The 12,537-nt window shown below is 54.8% G+C and overlaps 1 protein-coding gene across 1 annotated transcript in view; it reads right to left on the bottom strand.

Annotated features, from left to right (window-relative positions):
- Nucleotides 1-12,537, bottom strand: part of mroh1 (maestro heat-like repeat family member 1) — a 190,321-nt gene that overhangs the window by 66,888 nt on the left and 110,896 nt on the right. Inside the window, exons 34-35 of the mRNA XM_041183382.1 lie at nucleotides 12,322-12,524; nucleotides 1,014-1,152 (exon numbers count right to left, since the gene is read on the bottom strand). Of these exons, the coding sequence (XP_041039316.1) occupies nucleotides 1,014-1,152; nucleotides 12,322-12,524 (342 nt within the window). The remainder of the gene's footprint in view (nucleotides 1-1,013; nucleotides 1,153-12,321; nucleotides 12,525-12,537) is intronic.

Raw genomic sequence — 12,537 nt, forward strand, 5'->3', positions numbered from 1 at the left:
GGGGGAGGGGGAGGGGTAGGGGAGGGGGTGGGGAGCCGGAGGGGGTGGGGAGAAGGAGGAGGAGGGGTGGGGAGGTGGTGGGGAGCCGGAGGGGGACGGGGAGAGGGGAGGCAGAGGGGGAGAGGGAGGGGTATGCGGAGGGATAGGGAAGGGGGAAATCCATATTGTACACCCTACCTCCCTACAAGGACGAGGTGACATTGGTCTGACGCATTAAGGCCGATTCCTTTCCTGCCTCATCGTTTCAAACAAGAACCAATTTCCCCTTTATTGGTGATCGGGTTGGCGACGGGGGGATTCCACGTGGTACAGACAGATTCCCGTTCTCCAGGAGTCTGGTTAATGGGGATTCCAGGTGGTACAGACAGATTCCCATTCTCCAGGAGTCTGGTTAATGGGGATTCCAGGTGGTACAGACAGATTCCCGTTCTCCAGGAGTCTGGTTAATGGGGATTCCACGTGGTACAGACAGATTCCCGTTCTCCAGGAGTCTGGTTAATGGGGATTCCAGGTGGTACAGACAGATTCCCGTTCTCCAGGAGTCTGGTTAATGGGGATTCCACGTGGTACAGACAGATTCCCGTTCTCCAGGAGTCTGGTTAATGGGGATTCCAGGTGGTACAGACAGATTCCCGTTCTCCAGGAGTCTGGTTAATGGGGATTCCAGGTGGTACAGACAGATTCCCGTTCTCCAGGAGTCTGGTTAATGGGGATTCCAGGTGGTACAGACAGATTCCCGTTCTCCAGGAGTCTGGTTAATGGGGATTCCAGGTGGTACAGACAGATTCCCGTTCTCCAGGAGTCTGGTTAATGGGGATTCCAGGTGGTACAGACAGATTCCCGTTCTCCAGGAGTCTGGTTAATGGGGATTCCAGGTGGTACAGACAGATTCCCGTTCTCCAGGAGTCTGGTTAATGGGAACTCAATATTTGGTACAGACTGATTACCATTCACTGGGTGTCTGGTTAATGGGGACCTGTTGTGTTGCTGATACAAAGTTTTATTTGAACCTACCTGGCCAGGATCGCCACCCCTTGGTGATGAGAGTCCGTGATCTTCATCAATTCCCAGCCACCTTCTGCATTCATTATCCCCAGCACCTCCTCATCCTTTCCTCGAAGTGTCAAGGCCTTCAGAGCCTCCACTGAACAACTGGAAGACATTTCAGATAATTCAGTCCAACAACTCCCCCTCTGGACCAACGTTACGCAATCTTACAGCGCAGAGGCCATTCGGCCCATTGTGTCTGTGCTGCTGGCTCTTTGTAAACGCTCTCCTGCTTTCCCTAGAGCCCCCAAATCTTTCCCTTCAAGTGTTCCTCCATTCTCCTTTTGAGTTATTACTGAATCTGCTTCGCCACCCTTTCAGACACTGCATTCCAGATCACAACAACTCGCTGTGTAAAAAAAAAATTCTTAATTCCCCCTCTGGTTCTATAGTCAATTATCTTCAATCCGAGTGCTTTTGGTTATAGACTCTCCTGCCACTGGAAACACTCTCTCTATTTTTACGCTATCAAAACACTTCATGGTTTTTAACACCTCTATTAAATCTCCTAACCTTCTCTGTACTAAGGAGAACAATCCCAGCTTCTTCAGTCTCTCCACACAGCTGTCCCCGGAAACATCCTATACACTTCATTATCCTTCATAAAGTGTGGTGAAGGCACTCAGTTAGTTCAGTGCTGTAAACAGGAACTCCCACCCCATGTCCTCTTAGTTTGTTAAGATTGAGAGATCGTTGGGAAATTTTTATCAGTGCCCATGTTGGCTTCATTTTATACATACTCGTTAAATCTCAGACTGCACAGAACCACCAGCACACCACAAGAGCCACCAGCACACAACAACAACAACAGTGCAACAGCTTCCAAATTTAACTGATACGTCCAACTTACTCATTTTTTAAAAATTCATTCGCGTGATGTGGGCTTTGTTGGCTATGCCAACATTTATTGCCCATGCCTAATTGTGCTTGAGAAGGTGGTGGTGAGCTGCCTTCTTGAGCCGCTGCAGTCCATGTGGTGTAGGTACACCCACAGTGCTGTTAGGGAGGGAGTTCCAGGATTTTGACCCAACGACAGTGAAGGAACGGCGATATATTTCCAAGTCAGGATGGTGATTGACTTGGAGGGGGAACTTCCAGGTGGTGGTGTTCACATCCGGAGGTGCACAGCTCTGCTCATCAGACGGAACAGGAGGCTCAGCTCTACGATGGGGAGCTGGTGGTCTCGCGGTATTGTCACTGCCCTGGTATTCCCGAGACCCTGGGAAACGCTCACGGCAGATGCTGAAATCTGAATTCAATAAACATCTGGAATTTAAAAAGTCTGACGATGACGATGAAACTCTATGAGGTTGCCTCTTAAAACCCCCTCTGAACAAGGGCAATTAGGGATGGGGGCAATAAATGCTGGGCATCAGAATGAATGAAAAAAAATTGTTTCGGAGGCAGCTGGGATCTGTTAGCTTGGTTAGGACGGCCAGGCAGCAGAATGGAGACTGCAAACGGAGGTGGGGAGAGAGGGGGGAGGAGGGAGTGGGGATTGGAAAACAAATCTCTGGGAATCCACACAGTTTTTTCTTACGTGGGCGTCACTGGCTGAGCCAGCATCTGTTGTCCATCCCCAATTGCCCTTGAACTGAGTGGCTTGTTTGACCATTTCAGAGGATAGTCAGCCACATTCCTGAGGGTCTGGAGTCACGTGTAGGCCAGACCAGATAAGGATGGCAGATTTCCTTCCCTAAAGGACATTAGTGAACCAGATGGGGGTTTGTACGACAATCGGTGATGGTTGGTCATGGACACCATTACTGAGACTACCTTTCACTTCCAATTTATTAACTGATTTTAAACTCCACTAGCTGCCGCTGTGGGATTTGAACCAGTGTCTCCAGCGCATTAGCCTGCCCTCTAGATGACTAGTTCCAGTGGTATTACCTGCAGGACATCACTGCAGGAGTTCCTCAGGGTAGTGTCCTCAGCCCAACCATCTTCAGCTGTTTCATCAATGACTTTCCTTCGTAAGGTCAGGAGTGGGGATGTTCTCTGCTGATTTCATAATGTTCAGCACCATTCGCGACTCCTCAGATACTGAAGCAGCCCATGTCCAAATGCAGCAAGACCTGGACAATATCCAGGTTTAGGCTGACGAGTAACATTCTCGCCACACAAGTGTCAGGCAATGACCATCTCCAACAAGAGAGAATCCAGCAATCGCCCCTTGATGTTCAATGGCATTACCATCACTGAATCACCCACTGTCAACTTCCTGGGGGTTACCATTGCCCAGAAACTGAACTGGGCTAGCCATATAAACACTGGGCTACAAGAGCAGGTCAGAGACTAGGAATCCTGCAGTGAGCAACTCACCTCCTGACTCCCCAAAGCGTGTCAACTATCTACAAGGCACAAGGGTGAGAGTTCCTGGAATGTGTTCAAGATAATTTTCTACAGCAGTATGTTTCCAGTCCGAGAGGGCAGGCATTTTTGGACCTGGTTCTGGGGAATGAGTTGGCCCAAGTGGATCAAATATCAGTGGGAGAGCGTCTGGGGGACAGTGCCCATTGTATCATAAGGTTTAGGTTAATAATGGAAAAGGACAGAAGAACAGTCCAGAGCGAGGATAATTAACTGGGGAAATGCAAACTTCAATGGGACAAGAATGCACCTGAATCGAGTGAGTTGGCAGAAAAGACAGTGACTGAACAATGGGTCACCTTCAAAGGAGAAGTATTGCAATGTTAAGGTATATTCCTTGAAGGTGAAAGAGAAGATAAATAAATCGAGAGCACCCTGGATGACAAGAGAGATGGAGGTGAAGATGAAAAGGAAGAAGTGCGCATACGACAGATGGAAAATACAATGGAGAATCAGGCTGGAGGGGAAGTGAAGAAACTAATAAGAAAAGCAAGGAGAGAGCAATGAAGAGAGGCTGGCACTGAACATAAAAGGGGATCCCAAGGTCTTCTTTGAGCATGTAAATAATAAAAGGGTGGTAAAAGAGATAAGGGCCAATTAGGATCAAAAAGGGGCCTTGCATGTGGAGGCTGGAGAAATAAGAGGTACTGAACAAGTACTTTGTATCTGTCTTTACAAATGAAAAACACATTACCCAGGCCAAGGTGAGTGATAAGGTAACTGTTACACGTAAAGAATCTACAACACAGAATAAGATGGTGTTGGATAGGCTAATCTTTACTTAAAATAGGTAAAGTACCGGAACTGGATGAGATGCATCCAAGGATACTGAGGGAAGTGAGTGTGGAAATTGCAGCGGAACTAGTGATAATCTTCCAGTCTCCCTTAGACACAGGGGAGGTGCCAGAGGACTGGAGAATTGCGAGTGTTACACCCTTGTTCAAAAAGGAGTGCAAGGATAAAGCCGGCAACTACAGACCAGTCAGCTTACAGGATAAAATCAATAATCACTTAGACAAGTGCAGGATAATTAAGGAAAGCCAGCCTGGATTCATCAAGGGAAAATCATGTTTAACTAACTTGGAGTTTTTTGAGGATGTAACAGAGCAGGTTGATAAGGGAAACACTGTTGATGTGTATGTTGATTTTCAAAAGGCATTTGATACAGTGCCACACAACAGACTTGTGAGTAAAGTTCTAGCTCATGGAATAAAAGGGAAAGTAGGCACTTGGATAAGAAATTGGCTGAGTGACAGGAAACAGAGTAGTGATAAAATGGTTGCTTTTCAGATTGGAGGAAGGTTTGTAGTGGAGTTCCCAGAGGTCAGTGTTGGGACTCTTGCTCTTCCTGCTACGTATTAATGACCTAGACTGTGGTGTGCAGGGCATGATTTCAAAATTTGTGGATGATACGAAGAATGGAAACATTGTCAACTGTGATGGGGATAGTCTTGAACTTCATAAGGACATAGACATGGTGGTGGAGTGGGCAGAGAAGTGGCAGACGAAGTTTTCACCCAGAGGTTGGTTGGAGTCTGGAACAAACTCCTGAAAGGGGGATGGAGGCAGGTTCAATCGAGGTATTCAAAAAATAATTGGATTGCTACCTAAAAAGATGAGAATGTGCAAGACCATAAGACGCAGGAGAAGTGGGTCATTCGGCCCATCAAGTCTGCTCCACCATTCAGTGAGACCTTGGCTGATCTGATAATCCTCAACTCCACTTTCCTGCCTTTTCCCCATAATCCTTGATTCCCTTACTGATTAAAAATCTGTCTATCTCAGCCTTTACAGCCCTCTGCAGTAAAGAATTCCAGATTTACTAACCTCAGAAAAAATTCCTCATCTCTGTCTTAACTGGGTGACCCCTTACTCTGAGATTCTGCCCTCTGGTCCTAGACTCTCCCACAAGGGGAAACAACCTCTCAGCATCTACCCTGTCAAACCCCCTAAGAATCTTATATGTTTCAATAAGGTCGCCTCTCATTCTTCTAAACTCTAATGAGTACAGGCCCAACCTACTCAACCTCTCCTCATAAGAAAATCCCTCCATACCCAGAATCAATCTAGTGAACCTTCTCTGCACTGCCTCCAATACCAGTATATCTTTCCTTAGATAAGGGGACAAAAACTGTTCACAGTATTCTAGGTGTGGTCTAACTAGTGCCTTGTATAGTTTTAGCAAGACTTCCCTATTTTTATACTCCATTCCGTTTGAAATAAAGGTCAAAATTCCATTTGCTTCCCTATTACCTGCTGAACTTGTATGTTAGCTTTTTGTGATTCATGCACGAGGACCCCCAAATCCCTCTGTGCTGCAGCTTTCTGCAGTCTTTCTCCATTTAAATAATATTCAGCTCCTCTATTCTTCCTGCCAAAGTGCGTAACCTCACATTTTCCCACATTATATTCCATCTGCCAAGTTTTTGCTCGATTAACCTGTCTATATCCCTCTGTAGACTCGTCCTCATCAATTGCCTTCCCACCTAGTTTTGTGTCATCCGTAAACTTGGCGATAGTACATTCACTTCCCTCATCTAAGTCATTAATATATATTGTAAATAATTGTGGCCCCAGCAATGATCCCTGTGGCACTCCACTAGTTACAGGTTGCCATCCTGAAAATTCTCCCCATATCCCAACTCTCTGCCTTCTATTAGTTAGCCAATCCTCTATCCATGCTAATATACTACCCCCAACACCATGGGCTCTTGTCTTATTAAGTAGCTTTGTGTGTGGTACCTTATCAAACGCTTCTTGGAAATCCAACTATATTACATCTACTGGTTCCCCTTTATCTATCCTGCTAGTGACCTCCTCAAAGAATTCTAATAAATTTGTCAGGCATGATTTCCCCCTCATGAAGCCATGCTGACTCTGCTTGATTAGATTATGGATTTCTAAATGCTCTGTTATTACATCCTTCCTTCCCAATGACAGATGTTAAGCTAACTGGCCCATAGTTACCTATTTTTTGTCTCCTTCCCTTTTTGAATAAGGGTGTCACATTGGCAGATCTCCAATTTTCTGGGACTTTGCCAAAATCTAAGGATTCTTGGAAGATTGCTACCAGTGCATCCACTATCTCTGTAGCTACTTCCTTTAATATCCTAGGATGCAACCCATCAGGTCCAGGGGACTTATAGGCCTTTAGCCCCATTAGTTTCCCTCGTACTTTTTCCTCTAGTGATAGTTATTGTATTGATTTCCTCCCCCCACCTTTTGCCACTTGACTACTTAGTATTTTTGGAATGCTATTAGTATCTTCTATCATGAAGACTGAAGTGTGCATGTATGTATGTAATAAATATATATATATATTTATGGCTGTTTCTTCACTGTCACTGGGTCAAAATCCAGGAACTCCCTCCCTATCAGCACTGTGGATGTACCTACACCACAGGGACTGCTGTGGTTCAAGAAGGCAGCTCACCACCACCTTCTCAAGGGCAACTAGGGATGGGCAATAAATGCTGTTCCAGCCAGCAAGGTTATGGGGATAAGACAGGGAAGTGGGATTAGGTGGAATGCTCTTTCAGAGAGCCAGCGTAGACTTGATGGGCCGAATGGCTTCGTCCTGCACTGTAAAGATACTCTGAAGGCAGGAGTGTGATGGAATACTCTCCACTTGTTGCAGCTCCCACAACACTCAAAAAACTTGACACTGTCCAGGACAAAGCAGCCCATTTGGTTGGCTCTCCATCCACAAACATTCACTCCCTCAATCACCGATGAACAGTAGCAGCAGTGTGTGTACCATCTACAAGATGCACTGCAGGAATTCACCAAGGCTCCTGAGACAGCACCTTCCAAACCCACGACCGCTACCATCTAGAAGGACAAGGGCAGCAGATAGATGGGAACACCACCACCTGGAAGTTCCCCTCCAAGCCACTCACCATCCTGACTTGGAAATATATCACCATTCCTTCACTGTCGCTGGGTCAACTGCCTCCCTAACAGCACTGTGGGTGTACCTACACCACATGGACTGCAGCGGTTCAAGAAGGCAGCTCACCACCACCTTCTCAAGGGGTAGTTAGGGATGGGCAATAAACATTGGCCCAGCCAGTGAAGCCCACATCACGTACATGAATAAAAAATGCACAACTCCACCATCTGCACCTGGAGTCATAAATGCCCGATTATGAACATTTCAACATAGAAAAAAATTACATCACGTTGCAAAATGAAGCTCTACTTAATTTACAGAATAAAAATGAAAGTTCTACCACACTCCGCATTTTACATCAAAGCCCACGGATTAGATATTGTCCATTTCAATTCATTCAATGTTCAGGGAGACAAATGCAGCGCCGAGGGAGAGCCGCCCTGTCGGAGGGTCAGCGCCGAGGGAGCGCCGCCCCGTCGGAGGGTCAGCGCCGAGGGAGCGCCGCCCCGTCGGAGGGTCAGCGCCGAGGGAGCGCCGCCCCGTCGGAGGGTCAGCGCCGAGGGAGCGCCGCCCCGTCGGAGGGTCAGCGCCGAGGGAGCGCCGCCCCGTCGGAGGGTCAGCGCCGAGGGAGCGCCGCCCCGTCGGAGGGTCAGCGCCGAGGGAGCGCCGCCCCGTCGGAGGGTCAGCGCCGAGGGAGAGCCGCCCCGTCGGAGGGTCAGCGCCGAGGGAGAGCCGCCCCGTCGGACGGTCAGCGCCGAGGGAGAGCCACACCGTCGGAGGGTCAGCGCCGAGGGAGCGCCGCCCCGTCGGAGGGTCAGCACCGCCCCTTCAGAGGGTCAGCGCCGAGGGAGCGCCGCCCCGTCGGAGGGTCAGCACCGCCCCTTCGGAGGGTCAGCGCCGAGGGAGCGCCGCCCCGTCGGAGGGTCAGCACCGCCCCTTCGGAGGGTCAGCGCCGAGGGAGCGCCGCCCCGTCGGAGGGTCAGCACCGCCCCTTCGGAGGGTCAGCGCCGAGGGAGCGCCGCCCCGTCGGAGGGTCAGCACCGCCCCTTCGGAGGGTCAGCGCCGAGGGAGCGCCGCCCCGTCGGAGGGTCAGCACCGCCCCGTCGGAGGGTCAGCGCCGAGGGAGCGCCGCACTGTCGGAGGGTCAGCGCCGAGGGAGCGCCGCACTGTCGGAGGGTCAGCGCCGAGGGAGCGCCGCACTGTCGGAGGGTCAGCGCCGAGGGAGCGCCGCACTGTCGGAGGGTCAGCGCCGAGGGAGCGCCGCACTGTCGGAGGGTCAGCGCCGAGGGAGCGCCGCACTGTCGGAGGGTCAGCGCCGAGGGAGCGCCGCACTGTCGGAGGGTCAGCGCCGAGGGAGCGCCGCACTGTCGGAGGGTCAGCGCCGAGGGAGCGCCGCACTGTCGGAGGGTCAGCGCCGAGGGAGCGCCGCACTGTCGGAGGGTCAGCGCCGAGGGAGCGCCGCACTGTCGGAGGGTCAGCGCCGAGGGAGCGCCGCACTGTCGGAGGGTCAGCGCCGAGGGAGCGCCGCACTGTCGGAGGGTCAGCGCCGAGGGAGCGCCGCACTGTCGGAGGGTCAGCGCCGAGGGAGCGCCGCACTGTCGGAGGGTCAGCGCCGAGGGAGCGCCGCACTGTCGGAGGGTCAGCGCCGAGGGAGCGCCGCACTGTCGGAGGGTCAGCGCCGAGGGAGCGCCGCACTGTCGGAGGGTCAGCGCCGAGGGAGCGCCGCACTGTCGGAGGGTCAGCGCCGAGGGAGCGCCGCACTGTCGGAGGGTCAGCGCCGAGGGAGCGCCGCACTGTCGGAGGGTCAGCGCCGAGGGAGCGCCGCACTGTCGGAGGGTCAGCGCCGAGGGAGCGCCGCACTGTCGGAGGGTCAGCGCCGAGGGAGCGCCGCACTGTCGGAGGGTCAGCGCCGAGGGAGCGCCGCACTGTCGGAGGGTCAGCGCCGAGGGAGCGCCGCACTGTCGGAGGGTCAGCGCCGAGGGAGCGCCGCACTGTCGGAGGGTCAGCGCCGAGGGAGCGCCGCACTGTCGGAGGGTCAGCGCCGAGGGAGAGCCGCACTGTCGGAGGGTCAGCGCCGAGGGAGCGCCGCACTGTCGGAGGGTCAGCGCCGAGGGAGCGCCGCACTGTCGGAGGGTCAGCGCCGAGGGAGCGCCGCACTGTCGGAGGGTCAGCGCCGAGGGAGAGCCGCACTGTCGGAGGGTCAGCGCCGAGGGAGAGCCGCACTGTCGGAGGGTCAGCGCCGAGGGAGAGCCGCACTGTCGGAGGGTCAGCGCCGAGGGAGAGCCGCACTGTCGGAGGGTCAGCGCCGAGGGAGAGCCGCACTGTCGGAGGGTCAGCGCCGAGGGAGAGCCGCACTGTCGGAGGGTCAGCGCCGAGGGAGAGCCGCACTGTCGGAGGGTCAGCGCCGAGGGAGAGCCGCACTGTCGGAGGGTCAGCGCCGAGGGAGAGCCGCACTGTCGGAGGGTCAGCGCCGAGGGAGAGCCGCACTGTCGGAGGGTCAGCGCCGAGGGAGAGCCGCACTGTCGGAGGGTCAGCGCCGAGGGAGAGCCGCACTGTCGGAGGGTCAGCGCCGAGGGAGAGCCGCAGAGTCCGAGGGTCAGCGCCGAGGGAGAGCCGCACAGTCAGAGGGTCAGCACCGAGGGAGAGCCGCACAGTCAGAGGGTCAGCGCCGAGGGAGAGCCACAGTGTCGGAGGGTCAGCACCGAGGGAGAGCCGCACAGTCAGAGGGTCAGCGCTGAGGGAGAGCCGCACAGTCGGAGGGTCAGTGCCGAGGGAGAGCCACACTGTCAGAGGTGGTGTCTTTCAGATCAGACATATGGTGGGATTAAAAGCTCCTTTGGCAGTATTTTGAGAACAGCAGGGTATATCCCCTGGTGTCCAGGCCGTTATTTACCCCGCAGTGAACACATATTGTTTCTTTGGATGATCATCCTATTAAATAAAAACAAAATGCTGGATAAACTCAGCCGGTCTGGTGCCCAAAGTCAAGGTTCTGAGTCTGAATCTGATTCTTGTTTGGACCACATATCGGAACTGAAACGTGTTTCTCTCTCTCTCTCTCTCCGCAGAGGCTGCCGGAATAACTGGGTCTTTCCAGCATTTTGTTTTGTTTTACTTCAGGTCTCCAGCATCCAGTGTTTTGCTCTCATTATCATACTGACGTCTGCGGGATCTTGCTGTGCACAAATTGATTGGTTGTTTCCTGCATCACAGCAGCGATGGTACAACATTGGCTGTGAAGTGCTTTTGAGGTGACCGTTGCTGGTGAGAGGCGCTATAGCAATGCTGGTCTTTCTGATGGTGTCGCAGCAACTTCAAAATAATTTCAACATTCGCGCCCCTGAATACTTGCAGAACATCACCTGGTTAGAGTGTGTCGGGGGTGCAGGAAGGGGCCGAGGTGGGTACCAGGAGGGGCTGAGGTAGGTATCGGGAGGGGCCGAGGTGGATATCGGGGGGGGCCGAGGTAGGTATCGGGGGGGGGCCGAGGTAGGTATCGGGGGGGGCCGAGGTAGGTATCGGGGGGGGCCGAGGTAGGTATCGGGGGGGGCCGAGGTAGGTATCGGGGGGGGCCGAGGTAGGTATCGGGGGGGCCGAGGCAGGTATCGGGGGGGGGGCCGAGGCAGGTATCGGGGGGGGCCGAGGTAGGTATCGGGGGGGGGCGAGGTAGGTATCGGGGGGGGCGAGGTAGGTATCGGGGGGGGTGAGGTAGGTATCGGGGGGGGGCGAGGTAGGTATCGGGGGGGGCGAGGTAGGTATCGGGGGGGCGAGGTAGGTATCGGGGGGGCGAGGTAGGTATCGGGGGGGCGAGGTAGGTATCGGGGGGGCGAGGTAGGTATCGGGGGGGGGGGGCCGAGGTGGGTATCGGGGGGGGCCCGAGGTGGGTATCAGGAGGGCCGAGGTGGGTATCAGGAGGGGCCGAGGTGGGTATCGGGGGGGGGGGGGGGGCCGAGGTGGGTATCAGGAGGGGCCAAGGTGGGTATCAGGAGAGGCTGAGGTAGGTATCAGGAGGGGCTGAGGTAGGTATCGGGGGGCTGAGGTAGGTATCAGGAGGGGCTGAGGTAGGTATCAGGAGGGGCTGAGGTAGGTATCAGGAGGGGCTGAGGTAGGTATCGGGGGGCTGAGGTAGGTATCAGGAGGGGCTGAGGTAGGTATCAGGAGGGGCTGAGGTAGGTATCAGGAGGGCCGAGGTAGGTATCGGGGGGCCGAGGTAGGTATCGGGGGGGGCCGAGGTAGGTATCGGGGGGGCCGAGGCAGGTATCGGGGGGGCCGAGGCAGGTATCGGGGGGGGGCCGAGGCAGGTATCGGGGGGGGCCGAGGTAGGTATCGGGGGGGGGCGAGGTAGGTATCGGGGGGGGCGAGGTAGGTATCGGGGGGGGTGAGGTAGGTATCGGGGGGGGGGCGAGGTAGGTATCGGGGGGGGCGAGGTAGGTATCGGGGGGGGGGCGAGGTAGGTATCGGGGGGGGCGAGGTAGGTATCGGGGGGGCGAGGTAGGTATCGGGGGGGCGAGGTAGGTATCGGGGGGGGGGGCCGAGGTGGGTATCGGGGGGGGCCGAGGTGGGTATCAGGAGGGGCCGAGGTGGGTATCAGGAGGGGCCGAGGTGGGTATCGGGGTGGGGGGCCGAGGTGGGTATCGGGGGGGGGGGGGGGGCCGAGGTGGGTATCAGGAGAGGCTGAGGTAGGTATCAGGAGGGGCTGAGGTAGGTATCGGGGGGCTGAGGTAGGTATCAGGAGGGGCTGAGGTAGGTATCAGGAGGGGCTGAGGTAGGTATCGGGGGGCTGAGGTAGGTATCGGGGGGCTGAGGTAGGTATCAGGAGGGGCTGAGGTAGGTATCAGGAGGGGCTGAGGTAGGTATCAGGGGGGCCGAGGTAGGTATCGGGGGGCCGAGGTAGGTATCGGGGGGCCGAGGTAGGTATCGGGGGGCCGAGATAGGTATCGGGGGGCCGAGGTAGGTATCGGGGGGGCCGAAGGGAAACACGAGGCGGAGGATTACTTCACGGTGTTTACCTGCAGACATCGAGGCTCTTGGGGAGGCGGCTCTGCGCTCGACGCTCCTTCGACAGGTGGCTGACCGGTGGGTCTTTGGGGAGACGGACCCCGACACTGGAGCCCACACGGGTCAGGAGGGAGCTGAAGAGATGAGGGTAGAGGATACTGACCGCCTCAGCCGATTCAGCTGTGGATAGGAGCTCGTACAGGGCACAGGTAACCTGGGAAAGGAAC

Source organism: Carcharodon carcharias, chromosome 3 (genome assembly GCF_017639515.1).
Source record: "Carcharodon carcharias isolate sCarCar2 chromosome 3, sCarCar2.pri, whole genome shotgun sequence".
NCBI lineage: Eukaryota > Metazoa > Chordata > Chondrichthyes > Lamniformes > Lamnidae > Carcharodon > Carcharodon carcharias.